Source organism: Peromyscus leucopus, chromosome 23 (assembly GCF_004664715.2).
Source record: "Peromyscus leucopus breed LL Stock chromosome 23, UCI_PerLeu_2.1, whole genome shotgun sequence".
NCBI lineage: Eukaryota > Metazoa > Chordata > Mammalia > Rodentia > Cricetidae > Peromyscus > Peromyscus leucopus.
Genome location: NC_051082.1, coordinates 35874131 through 35889515, shown reverse-complemented (window position 1 = coordinate 35889515; position 15385 = coordinate 35874131). Strand labels below are relative to the sequence as shown.

The following is a 15385-nucleotide window of genomic DNA, read 5'->3' as shown; positions in this document are numbered from 1 at the left end:
TAGATGGGGAAGCCCCACTTTAGCACAAATTTCCTTCTCAGGTCTCTTAGGGAGCTGAAGACTAGATAGTTATATAGTTATAGTTTTCCTTGTTTACCAGACTCAGAAAAGAAATTCACCAAAGAGGTGTAAAATGTATAAGGTTGAGAGACATCAAAAGATAGTTTTGGATGATAAAGCAAGTTAGGGTAGAAAGTGAATTAGATACAAGACTTGGACTCACCAAGATAGAAGAGATAATGGAGTATTTTCTCTGAATTTGTCCAATGCAAATGGACTAGACGTTGTTGATGTATTTATTGCCTGTATATACTGTATTTATTGTATATAGTATTTCTTATATTAGTTATAACCTTTTTAATTTAAGACAAAGAAGGGGAAATGTGGTGATATTTTGTTTGTGATCTAACAAATAAAGCTTGCCTGAAGATCAGAGTGTGGAGCTAAGCCACTAATTAGCCATAGAGGCCAGGCAGTGGTGGCACACACCTTTGAGCCCAGCACTTGGGATCCCATGCCTTTAATCCCAGCATTTGGGAGGTGGAGACAGGAAGTGATATGGCGGAGAGAGGACTATAGGGCAGGAGGAGACAGCAGCTCACTCTCTTTAAGGCTGAGGAGTTGGTGAAGTAAGAGGTGATAACTGTGGCTTGCTCTTTTGTCTCTCCAATCTTCCAGTATTTACCCCGATATCTGACTCCGGGTTTTTATTATTAAGACAATTAAGATTCGTGCTACATCCCACTATATTCCCAATATAGGGGGAGGGCAGAAACAGGGACGCCCAGAGAAGATGGTAGCCAGGCTAGCAGAAATGGTGAGCCCTAGGTTCAGCGAGATGTCCTGTCTCAATGTATAAAGTTACAAGGGATTGAGGAAGACACCTGTCATCAAACTTGGGCCTACAGACACCAACACACACACACACACACACACTTGGGCCTACAGACACCAACACACACACACACACACACACGCACGCACATACCAACAAACACCAACACACACACACACACACACACACACACACACACTTGGGCCTACAGACACCAACACACACACACCATGCACACACACACACATGCACACACACACACATGCACACACACACACACACACACACACACACACACACACACACACCAGAACAAATAAAGAAAAGTAATCCCAAGTAGCTTTGGATAGGTGCACTTAGCTTGTTCTGTTTTGGTGCTGAGGTTGAATCTAGAGTGTGGCCTGCTAGAGTAGCTCTTCCACTGACCTACAGCCCAGCACTCTCATTTTTCTTTCTTTTAAGACAGGTTTGTGATGATTAGTTTAAAGAATCATCTGGGAAGAGAGGCTCATTGAGGAACTGGGCTGGCCTGTGGGCATGTCTGGAGGATTGTCTTAAGTTACTTGATGTGGGAAGACCCAGCTTACTGGGGATGGCACTGTCGTCTATACAGAGCGGACACATTGAAATGAGGACAAACAAACAAACAAAAAAGAAATGAGGACAAACAAGAAAGCAAGTGTCCTGGTTATTATCGCCAACTTGACACAACCTAGAGTCACCTTGGAAGAGGAAGCTTCAGTTGAGGGATTGCCCAGGAAGAATGGCCTGCGGGCATGCCTGTGAGAGATCGTCTGGACTGACTGGTGTGAGAGGGCCCGGCCCACTGTGGCCAGCCATTCCCAGGCACATGGGGCTGATCTGTATAAGAGCACAATGAGCGTGAGCCAGTAAGCAGCAGTCTTCCATGGTCTCTGCTTCAGCTCCTGCCTGAGTTCCTGAGTTTACTTCCTTCAGTGATGAGAATTAACCCAGAAGCATAAGATGAAGTAAGCTCTCTCCTCCCAGGGTTGCTTTTGGTCATATTGTTGCCACAGCAACAGAAACTGGACTGGAAGAGCAAGTGAGCATGCATATTTTCGTTCTCTCTTTCCTTGACTGTAGATATGATATGGGAGCTGTTTGAAGTTCCTGCTTCAACTTCCCTGCCACGACAGACTATAACCTAGAAGTATAAACTAAAATGGTTTCTTCTTTCTGTCCTAAGTCGCTTTTGATAAGGGTGTTTTATCACAGGAACAGAAATGAATCTAGAACAGATTTGTGCAGGTTGGCTTTGAACCTATGACCCTCAGTCAGACACCCGAGGAGCAGAGAGGCCAGGTCTGTGCCACCAGGCCCAGCAAAGGGACACTCAGTTTGTCATAGCGCACATGTCAAGAAGGGCTGACATGCAGAGAGACTGCAGTCAGTGTTCACATCAGGGGGCTGGCTATTTACTTACTGAGTTATGCGTTTCTACCGGTGCTCTGTGGCACCTAGGGTCTCGAGCACCCAGGCAAGTATCTATCACTACATCCAACTTCCTGCAATGACTTTTGCTGGTTTCACCTTGGACATGATCTTTTTGTTTGTTTATCGTTAAACATTTTAAAAATTACATTTTATTTGTGTGTGTGTGTGTGTGTGTGTGTGTGTGTGTGTGTGTGTGTGTGTGTGTAAGGTGCATGTGAGGCCAGAGGAGGACATCAGGCGTCCTGTTCTAGCACTCTCCACCTTACCCTGTTGACACAGGGTCTCTCACTGAACCTGGAGTTAGGTTGATCCCAGCAAGCTCTGCGATCCTCCCGTCTCACCTCAACAGTGATGGGGTTACATCTGACCATCCCTGGCTCCTTATGTAGATTTGGTGCTGGGGATTTGAACTCAGATCCTCCTGCTTGAGCATCAAGTGTTCTCGATGCTCTCTCTCCAGCCCCAACCCAGGAGAAGGTCTTAAGGCTCTCAGGCCCTCAGTGTTCCTCTCTCTAAAATGGTCATACTATGGCCACCTTACATGACTATTATGGTGGTAAAAAGGGGGCAGTTTTGGAAATGCAAAGAGTAGCACATTGCAAGCCCTCAATCAATGCAAGAAAATATGGCTATTTTGATATTTCAGGTTTTAATTTAATTAATTTTTGTTTTAAAAATATTTTATATGTATGTGTGTTTTGCCTCATGCAGGTGAAGGCCAGAAGAGGGCATACAATCCCCTGGAATTGGACTTGCAGAGGGTTGTTAATCACCCTGAGGGTGCTGGGAATTGAACCTGCATTTTGGAAAAGCAGCCGTAACCACTGAGCCATCTCTTCAGCTCCTGTGTTTTATTTTTTGAGACAAGATCTCACATAGGTATCTCAGCATGGCCTTGAACTCTTGATCCTCTTACTTCAGCTTCCCAAGTGGGAATTAAGAGGCTTGTACCACTGTGCTCACTTCTACTTCAGGTTTTAAAATCTGGTCGTCAGAAAGGAAAACCTTATTTACCAGTCAGTAGGAAACCCTGCCTCAGAAAAAAAAAGGTGATGACTCTCCATGATAGCTAAGGTTGTCTTCTGGTCTCCACATGCATGTATACCTGCACACACACACACACACACACACACACACACACACACCAGATAAGGATGGATGCAGGAGAAAGGAAGATGATTGGCTGGGGTAGGCAGAGTCTCATCCCACCCTCACAAGCCTGGGTGTTTATCTGTGCCCTTCATTTTTCTCTACCATCATGTCATCTATCCTGCTGCTCATGTCCCAGAGGACAGGGATGTGGAGAGGCCCTGAGGGGGGTCAGAGTCTTACACTCTGGTCTTGGTACCAAACTAATGTCTTCTGGTGTCTCCGACATGCGGGCCAGTCCTTGGGTCTCTGGGTTCCCCTTGTACAAATGAAGGGAGTGGACAGACAAACAGCTGTATTGTTTAGGCATCACAGACTGTCCTCGCTTCGTTTCTGTCACCGTGATAAAGCATCCCAACCCACCATGACTGAGTGGGGAAAAGGTTTGTTTGCGCTCACGGCTCTAGGTCACAGTCCATCCCAGCCGCGGCGTCAATGACATCCCATCCACGGCTGAGAGCAGAGGGAGTGAATGAATGCTTGCTTCCTGCTAGCACCATTTCTTCACTCTTACACAGACCCATGGGAACAGTGCCACCGATCGTGGACCGGGTCTTCCCACACCGTCAACTTTGTTCAGACAGGGTTTCATGTGTAGCCCTGGCTGTCCTAGAATTGCTGGAAGTGTGTGTGTGTGTGTGTGTGTGTGTGTGTGTGTGTGTGTGTGTGTGATGGGTGTGTGGGTTCCCGTGGAAGCCGGAAGCGGGCATTAGATCAGATCCTCTGTAGCTGTAGTTACCGGCGACTGGGAGCACAGGATGTGAGGGAACTGCATTCAGCCATCTCTCCAGCCCCATCAGTTAACTCAGCTGAGACAATTCCTCCACAGACATGCCCACAGGTCAGCCCATTGAGGCAGTCTATTGAGACTCTCTTCTCAGGTGATTTCTAGGCTGACAATTACAGCTAGCCCTCCTTAGTTTACTAGACATTGTCACACGCCACTGTGTTAGGTAGTATTAACTACCAACCTGACAACTTCAGAATCATCTGGGAGACGGGCCTCTCAACATGCCTGTAAGGGATTATCTTTCCTAAAAATTATTTTTTTTTGTTTAGGGATCTCATAAATGTAGACAATGTGTTTTGATCAAATCTACTCCCCACCCCCTTCCCTCCAATTCCTCCTCTGTCCTTACCGTTACTCTTTTCTCCACCCAGTCAGCCTACTCCTGGTGTCTGTATGTTCATGGATATGTGACCATCTACCAGACCACGGCTGTAGTGCGTATTTGCTCTGCCTGTGACCTTGGGCTACCTGGCCTGAGACAGGCAGTGCTTCTTGTCTGCCAATGTGACCTCTTAAAAGGGCAGGGTGGGGGGGAGAGCATGTTGTGCTCTCTCAGGTTGTGGAAACTAAGTCAGGCAGTGTGCAGCAGCATGTGTCGATTCCCATCTTTCCCAGACAAAGCAGAAGGACTCTGCAACTGGATCTACTTTTCCTGCATCCATGAGTCTGTATTCCCATAGCACCCATTAATAAATTGATATATATTCCTATATACACCCTTTTGGTTCACGATTCAAGTGGTGCCCAACCTGGGCACGAACCCACAACCCTGAGATTAAGAGTCTCATGCTCTACCAACTGAGTTAGCCTCTCAGGTGCATCACTGAAGAAAACTGACTCTCCTTCCAGCAGCCATCAGTTGCTTCTAATAGCTTCTAAGCTACGTGTGGGACTTCGTGAGCCCTCTACAATGCATGCTGGGGTTTTGGCTGGCTTCATCTTATGTGGGTCTTGTGTCACTATGAGTTGATGTGTGCAATGACCCTGTCATACAGGCACTATTCTGTTGTAGATATCCATTACTTCGGGTCCTTACAATCAATGTTTCTGCTTCCCCTTATGAGGTGTCCCTGAGCCTCGAAGGGAAGGGGTGCGATGCTGATGGATTGATTTAGTTGGGTTCTTGAGCTGGGAAGACCCATCTCAGCTTTGGATGGGACTACTCCCAGACGCTGGACTGTACAGGTGGAGAGAGGCTGAGCACTAGCTCTTATCGCTCCCCTTTCCTGAGTGTGGCTGCTTCAAACTCCTGATGCATTGACAGCCCTGCCATGATGGAATGTGCTCTTGAAATGTGAGCCAAATTAAACTCTCTCTTCAACTGTGAGATGTCTTTCTGTATGCTGTGACTATGTGTTGCTCTGCTTGGTTGACAAATAAAATGATGATTGGCCAGTAGCCAGGCAGGAAGTATAGGCAGAATAAGCAGACAAGGAGAATTCTGGGAAGAGGAAAGGCTGAGTCAGGAGTTGCTGGCCAGACACAGAGGAAGCAAGATGACAAGGCAGAACTGAGAAAAGGTACCAACCACATGGATAAACATACATAAGAATTATGGATTAGTTTAAGTGTAAGAGCTAGTCAGTAATAAGCCTGAGCTAATGGCCCAGCAATTATAATTAATATAAGCCTCTGTGTGTTTACTTGGGGGACATGAGTGGGAGAGATTTGTCCTGACAGCCAGCTGCCTGGGACACTGGAAAACCTCCAACTAGACTCTTCCTTAAGTGGTGTTTGTCAGACTATTTTATCACAGCAAGAGGAAATGAATCTAAGACAAGCACCCAGGTGCCCTATGCTGGGGGAGTGCCAGCTGGGGGTGGGTCCTATGCCTGAACTGCATCCTCTGGAATGATCCACATACATTGACAGCTGAGGTGGTGATATGCAGCCTTGGAGCCACTGCGGCTTGAATGTGGTTCATGTCCACAGGGATCATATATTAGAAACTTGGTCCCCAGGGTGGCACTATTGGTTGGTAGTTGAGCCTTTAAGAAGTGGGTCCTATGCCAAACACTAGGGAGGCAGATCCAGGCAGATCTTTGTGAGTCAGAGACCAGTCTTGTCTATGTAGTGAGTGCTAAGTCAGTCAAGGATACATAGTGAGATCCTGTCTCAAAAAAAAAAAAAAAAAAAAAAAGTGTGGCCTCTGTGGGAGGTCATTGAGACAACTGGGAATGTTCCTTAGGAAGGGACTATGGAACCCCAGGCTCTCTGGTTCCAATTGTGTGTGTGTGTGTGTGTGTGTGTGTGTGTGTGTGTGTGTGTGTGTGTGCGTGTAGGTACATGTGTGCACATGTGTATGTGTGGAAGCCAGAGGACAACCTGGGATGTAGCACCTCAGGAGCTTCCCTTTGTTAATTTTGAGGCCTCATCTCTCACTGGCCAAAGCTCAACAAGTAGCCTTGGCTGGCCAGGGAGACATGGGGCCCACCTGTCTCCACCCCACTAAAGCTCCATGTGTGAAGGTCAGAGGGAGACTTGTGGGAGTCAGTTCTCTCCTTCCACTTCCCAGATTCTGGCGATTGACCATCAGGTCATCAGGTCATCAGGATGGAGGTAAGAGCCTTTTCCTGATGGGCTATACATTAACTAATTTGTGTGTGTGTGTGTGTGTGTGTGTGTGTGTGTGTGAAGTTTATCATGGTAGAGGTGTGGAGGTCAGAGGACAACTTGCAGGAGTCAGTTCCCTCCTTCTACTGTGTGGGTCCTGGGGATCAAACTCAGGTCATCAGACTCGGTAGAAAGCGCCTTTACCCACTGAGGCATCTCACTAGCTCACACCCTGCTCTATTTATTTACTCACCTAATGTGGGTCCTGGGAATGAAACTCAGGTCCTCACGCTTACAAGACAAGTACTTTACTGATTGTGACATACTGCAGCCGCTCTGACTTCCCATTTTGAGATGTGATCTTTCCTTCCCACACAGGACCTGGCATGATTGACGTTACAACTTGCTATCGTCTAAATATGCGTATTTTCCTGCAGGGGTCTGTGTGACAACAGCTTGATTATTAAGGTGGCGCTATTTGGTGGTGGAACTTTTGGTGGCAGGGACTACTGGTTTTAGGTCATTGCGGGGATGCTCTAAGAAGGGACAGTGTGGCTTCCCCTCCGTTTCTCTTCCTGATTTCGGCTCATTCGTGACACTAGTGGTTTGCTTGCACTTCTATCAAGGGGGTTGCTGGGTCCTGGACTGAAACCTCAAGGGCCGTGAGCCAAAATAAATATTCTCTGTTTATAAGACGATCTACCTCAGGTATCTATCATAGCAATGGGAAGCTAAACCTACCCATGAGCCACATGAACTCAGGTTTGTTTTTTTTTTTTTTTGGTTTTGGCTGGGATTTATTTAGCTTTTTGTTTTTTCAATTTTTATTAGTTATTTGGAGATTTGTACAATAATCATATTTACCCCCACCCTTCCCCAACTCCTTCCAGACCCACCTCCCTCCCCTACATCTAAGCTGGTGCCCTCCCACTAAGCAGTGTAGGGAGCAGAGAAAGCCTTGCGAGAGTCAGTGTGAGCTGTTGACAAAGGTGCCACCATGTCAAGGACCCCATAGCTTCAGCTTCAAAGGGATGGCAAGGCCTTCCTTGGGGGACCAAGTGGGAATATTCACAGCACGTACAGGAAATGGCCACCACAGCTTATTTTCTCCCTGGATGTTTATGACCTGAAGACTGCTCCCCACAGAGACTGCTCCTATTGAAATTAGCTAAATCTGTCTCTCAGATCAGCTGTATACCATAAACACTGCCTTGGTCCATCTGTGTGTAGCAACTCTGCCCCTTGTCCAGCTGTCCAGAATAACCACCTCTCTGTCCAACCCTATATGACATACATGCTGAGACTGGGGGATGGGTGTTATAGTTTCTCCACCCAAGAGCCCAAAACACTCCATCCCAACTTTTCTGCTCCCTACACGAGCTGGTGAGTTCTAGGCGAGTGACAGATGCCATCTCAGACAACAACATAGATGCCATCCGGGTACTGATAGCTGAAGTTTTCCTCTGCTTATATGCATACACAAGCACATGCACACACATGCACACACATGCACACGCACAGAAGAAATGTGCTTTAAAAATCCCGAGCGCTCCCCTTTATAGTGCACCTTGACTCAGGTATTTTGTTGTATTAATGGAAAAGGGACTAATACATCATCCCAAACACCTTTAGAATCAACAGTCACTATTTGCCTGTCTGTCCCTGCAGAGCTGGAGTGGAACTGTATTCCTGATATTACTCCTTGGTCTCTTCCCTCTTAGGATTACCATGCCATACACCTCAACCCTACCCTAGTGCTATTTTTCTTAAGTAGCATGCTGGGGCTTGCCATGAGGACCACTGTCAAGACCCCAGCCCCAGCCAAGCCCAGGTGAGCTCTGTGAAGCAGTGTCCCACAGGTGCCTAGTAAAACACGGCACTAAACTAAGTGTGCTTACTGCCAGTCTGGCCATCAGCACCTACCCATCTCAGCCACCCGGTACCTGCCTGATCATCCTCCATGGTTGAGAAGAAATCTGGGTTCTCAGCTCTCCAGGGTCCACGGCTACCCTTGGTGGCCAAGGCTGCACCTCCAGAGTCCAAGGGCTGGGCACATGGCTTGGGCTCAGAGCCTGCAGAGAAAGGGGAGATAACAGGGTCAGAGCTAAATCAGGAGGACAGAGGAAGATGGATTCTGTACCCGTCACTGCTTGCCCCGGACAACAGTATGGTGGTTAATATTGCTTGTCAACTTGACAAGCTTCTAGGCATGCCTGTGAGAGATGATCTTAATTAGGCTGAGACAGGAAGACCTGCCCATGCTGGGTGGCACCATTCAACAGGCTGTGGCCCTGGACTAATAAAAATGAGAATGTGAGCCGAGCACCACCATTCACTGCTCTTCGCTTCCTGACTGCGGTTGCAATGTGACCAGCCACCTCACGCTCCTGCCAATGTGCCTTCTCCACCATGACGGGCTGCACCCTGAAACTGTGAGCCAGAGTAAACCCTTCTTTCTTAAGGTGCCATGGTCAGGTGTATTATCATGGCAACGAGACAAGTAACTGAGATAAATGAGGTGGTAGGAAAGCTGAGGTGGAGAAGATCTTTGCATGGCCTTGGAGCCAGCATACCACCTCTTCCCTAACCTTTGCCCATGGCAGACATTTCTAGTCAACCACAGATGCAGCTCCTTCCTGCTGAACTGTTTGTTCCTAGGAACCTAAGTGGATTCATGATGAAACTGACTCTGGCAAAAAAAATGTCCTCACTGTATAGATGGTGTCAGGTTGAGCACTGATTCCAGTGCCATGGACTGAGCCCTCGTCCTGCTGTCATATTCCAAGCCATGATCTTTGTGTTATACACTGTGCCTCACCCTCCTGTCATGGGTGTCATAGACTGAGCCTCATCTTGGTGTCAGATGCTAGTCCCTCATTCTGCTGTCATGATCTTGGTGTCACAGACGTACCTCACCCTGACCCTGGTATCACAGAGGACAATAATTTCTTTTTCAGATGCTGTGGTGAAATGTCCTGACAAAGCAACTTAAGACAGAAGGGTTCACGTCAGCTCACTGTTCAAGTGTCAGCAAGGCAGCCAGGCTAGAGGCAGAGAGCAGTGGATGCTTGTGCTCAGCCGATGTTCCGCATTTACACAGTACAGGCCCGAAGCCCAGGCAATGGTGCCGCCTACTCTTAGGCTGGGTCTTCCTACATCAATTAATCCAACCAAGATCCTCCCTTATAGTCATGCCCAGATGCCCATCTCCCAGGTGATTCCAGACTCTGTCAGGTTGATAGTTAACACTACCCATCACACAGGTTAAGTCCCACCCTGGTGCCAAAGACTAAGCCACGATCTTGGCATCACATAGCATGCCTCATTCTGTTGTCAAGTTTAGCACTGACTCAAAATGTCATGGACTGAGACCCCATCCTGGGATCACATACTAAGCCATTGTCTTGGTGTCACAAGAACAAACTCTATCCTGGTCTCATGACGGAGCCATGGCATTGGTCATACAACATGCCTCATCCTGTTATCAGGTTAGGTACCAATCCCAGTGTCATAGACTGAGCCCATTCAGGCATCACCCATCCTGTGATCTTGCTGTCAGGGTGAGTGCTGATCTCAGCCTCACAGGCTAAGCTCTCTTCCTGGTGGACTGATCACTGCCTTGATGTCTAAGCCAGTGATGAGCTCACTGTACAGTTTACATTCTTCTGTCCTCACAACATCTCTATGATACCTCACTTTATAGAGCAGGAAACAGAATAAGAGAGGCATATTGACGTCACCAGAGTCACACGAAACTGGCACAAGGTTGGGATAAGTGTAGGTATTTCAAGTTCAAATGAGGGTTCAGGCTGGGGCAGATGGCTCAGTCAGAACAGCACTTGCCATGCAAGTATGGGGACCTGCATTTGGATGCCCAGCACACCCAGGTACAGAGGCACATGCCTGTCAGCTCAGCACTGGGGCAGTGGAGGCAGTCAGATTCTTCAAGCTCGCTGGCCAGCCTAGCAGAAACACTGACCTCTTGGTTCAGTGAGAGACCATGTGTCAAAAACTAAGGTAGAAAGATGGCACAGAGGTTAAGATTACTGGCTGATCATCTAGAAGACCTGGGTTCAATTCCCAGAACCCACATGACAGCTAAACAACTATCAGTAACTGCAGTCCCAGGAAATATAATGCCCTCTTCTGGCCTGTGTGGGAACTGCACACACATGGTACACAGACATACAATCAGTCAAACACTCCTACACATAAAAATAAATAAAATCCAAAAAAAAAAAAAGTGAAGTATGAAGAGATCAAGGAAGATGGCTGACATCAACCTCTGGCCTCCACATTCACACTCACATGATACATGACACCTCCACCCCAAACACAGACACAGACACAGACATACACAGACACACACACACACACACACACACACACACACACACAGAGAGAGAGAGAGAGAGAGAGAGAGAGAGAGAGAGAGAGAGAGAGAGAGAGAGAGAAATATGTGGCCAGGCTAGTCTGTGCTTTGCTGGGTTCGGAGCCTATAAACTTGCTGATGAATGGAGAGAGAGGCAGATGAATGAATGGAAGGATATGTGAATGACTGAATAGATAATAGATGGCTGGGTGGGTAGTTTGACTGGTTTGTAAGTGGATGAATAGATGGCTGATGGATGGAAAGGTAAGTAGATACTTAAATGGATGGATGAACGGGTAGTTGATGGGTGAAGGAGGAGTAGGGTTGGAGAGATGGGTACGTAAATGGTTGATGGACAGAAACACAAGTGGTTGCTTGGTTGTTGAATGTGTAAATAGATGGATGAATGGATGGTTTATGGATCGTTGGCTGAATAGATGGACAGACAATTTGAAGAGTGGATGGGAGGTTGGGTAGTGATGCTGGCGGATTTTCTCTGGCTAGACTGTAGGTTTGGCTGGCTGGTTAGTCGGATAGAAGATGCATAGTTACATGAGGGAACGGTTGAATGGCAGACAGTTAGGTGGCTGCCTGAATGTTAGATAGTTAGATGGCTGGTTGTATGGACAAAAGAAAGAATGGGTAGATGGATGACTGGTGGGATGAGCTGAAGGAAGGATGGAGAGATGGACAGAAGGACGGTTGGCTAGTATACTGGCTAGACGCCAGGCTGGCTGGTTGGGGCATGACTGCATAGGGAATGCTTGGACAGATGGATGGATAGTGGGTGGGTGGGTGGGTTAGCGAGATGGAGAAATGATGGGATAGTGCACAGATACACGTCCAGGAGATGGCGATGTGCAGGGCTGGGAGGGCTAGAGATGGAAGTGGGTAGAACTGAGACAGAGAGGCCAGGCAGAAAGGGACCCAGGCAGACACAGAACACTGTATTTTCACTGACTGTAGAATGAGTGAAAAAATTATGACCAGAAGGGTTACTGGAGCAGTTGAGGGGAGAGGGCGGAGAGTCCCTCTGACCTGGGGGAGCAGAGCAGAGTCTCAGTCATGGCTCAACTTCGCCTGGTTCTCATTGTTTTCCTTCAAGATTCTATGAGGGACCAGGACAGTCAGTTACAGAGTTTTAAGGAGGTAAAGAAAAGCTCTCCTTGGTGCTGGGGTAAGAGCTGAGTATGAGGATCAGAATTCAAAACCCCAGCATCTGTAAACAGCCACAGGTGGCCATGAATGCTTGAAATCAATTGCTTTGAGGGTAGGGGAGACAGGTGGACAGAGGTCCGTGCACGTATTCTCTCTCTTTCTCTCTCTGTCTCTCTGTCTCTCTCTGTCTCTCTGTCTCTCTCTGTCTCTCTCTGTCTCTCTGTCTCTCTGTCTCTCTGTCTCTCTCTCTCTCTCTCTCTCACACACACACACACACACACACACACACACACACACACACACACACACACTGTCGAGTCTTTCCCCCCTGTACTTTAGGACTAAAGACCAGAGAAACAGGGTAAAGGGTCACCATGGCTGATAAAGCAGAGGAGACAGGGCCTGAGCAGGGAAGGGACTCAGGCCCTGGTTTTTCTCTAATGAGCAGCCTCCCAGCCTAGGTTCAGGCCCAGGGCAGCAGCATCCTCCCCCACCAGCCCCTGTGGCCTCAGCCATAAAAGGGTGTAACAGTCACTGTCAGCTCTTACAGTTCACTCCCCCACCTGCCGGTCTACAAATCATAATCTCAACCTGCCTGGACCCAAAAACGGGGTGTACTGGACAGCCAGGATCCAAGACCAGGCCACAGGAGGGCACCTTAGTGATCCATGCCCCGTGAACTAATTCTCCCAGGTTGCCACTCTAAGAGGATTTGGTGCCCTCCCCAGGCTCTGGGGCTGCCCACATGGGCAGCTCTGCTTAATGATCAGAACCCATCACAAAGGCAGCCCCAGAACTGAGTTGGTTTCAAATTTCAGCTCCTCTGACACACGCCTGCTGTGTGAGCTTCACCAAGTTGCTCAGCCTCTCAGAGCCCAACTCCAGTCACAGTCAAAAACGGGCAGTGACTTCCCTCTTGATGACTGTTCTTAGACTGCACCCCAGTTCCAAGGCCACCCCCTCTCTCTAGCCTCAGTCACAGACTCTGGGTCTCCTGGTGCCTCCACCTGCTTTCCAGCCCTAGCACGGTACCTGACACATGACTAACCTTCTAATTAGAGTGTGAATTGGATGAGCTGGTGTAGCCTCATGTATCCCATTCCCTGCATCGTGAATACTCTGAACAAGGATCTGGCTCCTGAAGGTGGCCAGGATAGACAGGGGTCTGACCAGGAGAGCAGCTATGGATAGGTGGAGGCATGGAAGGCCAGAAAACCAATGGTGCCATGACAGCATGACCATTTCCCATCACATGGTTCCCCCACCTCCGTGACCCAGAAACCATTTGGTTATCTTCAAGGGTAGCTCAGTGGGTAGCTCTTGCCTGGCATGACCAAAGCTCTGGGCTCCACCCCTAACGTTACACAGCACTGGTGTAATCATGCATGCATGCCATCTCAACACTGGGGAGGAAAAGGCAGACGGATCAGGAATTCAAGGCCATCCTTGACTACATGGTGCATTTGAGGACAGCCTGGGTTGCATGAGATGCTGTCTCAAAGGATCAAAGGGAGGAAGGAGAAGGCAGGAAGGATGTCTTCATAAGGAGTGCGCATGCAAGTCACAGGTGATGTAATACAAGAACCCAATCCTTACGTAGTTAAACCAAGGCCTGTGTTACCCTAAAATGAATGAGAACCTGTGTGTGATGTGTGTGTGTGTGTGTGTGTGATGTGTGTGTGTGTGTGAGTGTGTGTGCATGTGTGCATGTATGTGCGTGAGTGTGTGCATTTGTGTGTGCGCATATGTGTGTGTTCGTGTGTGTGTGTGTGTGTGTACCTGTGTGAGAGTGTGTAAGAGTGTGTGCATGTGTGCATGTATGTGTGTGTGTGCATTTGTGTGTGTGCATATGTGTGTGTGTGTGTGTGTGTGTGTGTGTGTGTGTATGCATGCTGGAATAAGTGTGCATGCCTGAGGGAGGTACATGCTTCAGAATCTAAAATCTCCTTTTCTCTCTTCTTTTTGGAGACACAATCTCTTGGAGTCCCTGCTGGCCTTGAACTCAACTGTGTAGCCGAGGATGACTTTAAACTCCTGATCCTCTGTGCTGGAATGACCGCCACGCACCAGCTTACTGGGTGGGGACGGAGCCCAGGGCTTCATACAAGCTAGGCAGGCACCCTACTAACTGAGCTACATCCCAGCCCCCTTAAGTACCCCCACTTAAATGGGCGCCTTGCTGATTCAGTTGTCCTATGACGGGTCCAGGAACCAATGGCGCTAGGAACCCACATTAAGTTACCAAGCTCCCCAAATGGAGCTCATCAGCCGGTGATGTGGTGGATTTTCCTGCTGTAAATTTCTCACAGAGCCTTGGGGAGACATTTCCTCTAAGAAAAGGAGCCCCAACGTTCATGACGGTCCTTGGTGCTCTGGGCAAATTTGGGGGTCATGGTCCCTGAGGCTGACTTGGACAAAGCCTGTACACCAACTGAGAAAAAAACCTCCCGTGAAGACTGAGGTAAACCAGTGGTTTAAGGGTTTCTGCCTGGGTAATGGTCCACTGCTTGCCTCCTTACCTCGCTTAAAGGCCCATCTCTTCAGCCACAGCTTGGAGAGAGCCGGCCAGGAGTGGTTGAGCGCAGAGTCAGCCATGGGCACCTCATGCATGCGAGTCGAGTGTCCAGCTCGGCCCCGAGGGAGCTGAAGCTTAGACTGGGAATCCCTGCCAGAACCGGGCTGCCAGCAAGAGGGGCGGAGACTGCCGCCAAGGCCTGCCAGAGACATCAGCTGATGGGAGCCTGGGCTGGAGGAGGAGAGCGGGGCTTTGGAGCGGTGGAGAGGGGCAGATCCTGGGGCTACAGGCAAGGCAGGGCCCAGTGTCTCCCCGTGTCCTTCAGCCCAGACCCAGAGGGGCGCTTACCCTGACTGAACAAGACTGAACTGAGGGAAAATAAGGCCCACCCTGCCTCCTGAGAGCTTGGCCATGTCTGTCTGTCTCTGTGTGTTTCTGTGTTCATGTACAACTCACTGTATGTTTGACAGGGCAATTATCTATTTACATAGACAATATGAATATTCTCTATTATATAGAGAATGTATACGCACACATTTGGTTTTGTGATTATGTGTT

General features: G+C 48.4%; 1 protein-coding gene across 1 annotated transcript in view; it reads right to left on the bottom strand.

The window, feature by feature from the left end:
* The window catches only part of Arhgef18 (Rho/Rac guanine nucleotide exchange factor 18), a 102075-nt gene extending 86928 nt beyond the window's left edge, over positions 1-15147 (bottom strand). Inside the window, exons 1-2 of the mRNA XM_028857340.2 lie at positions 14832-15147; positions 8730-8854 (exon numbers count right to left, since the gene is read on the bottom strand). Coding sequence (XP_028713173.2) covers positions 8730-8854; positions 14832-15039 — 333 coding nt within the window. The 5' untranslated portion in view covers positions 15040-15147. The remainder of the gene's footprint in view (positions 1-8729; positions 8855-14831) is intronic.
* Between the last annotated feature and the right edge of the window lie 238 nt (positions 15148-15385).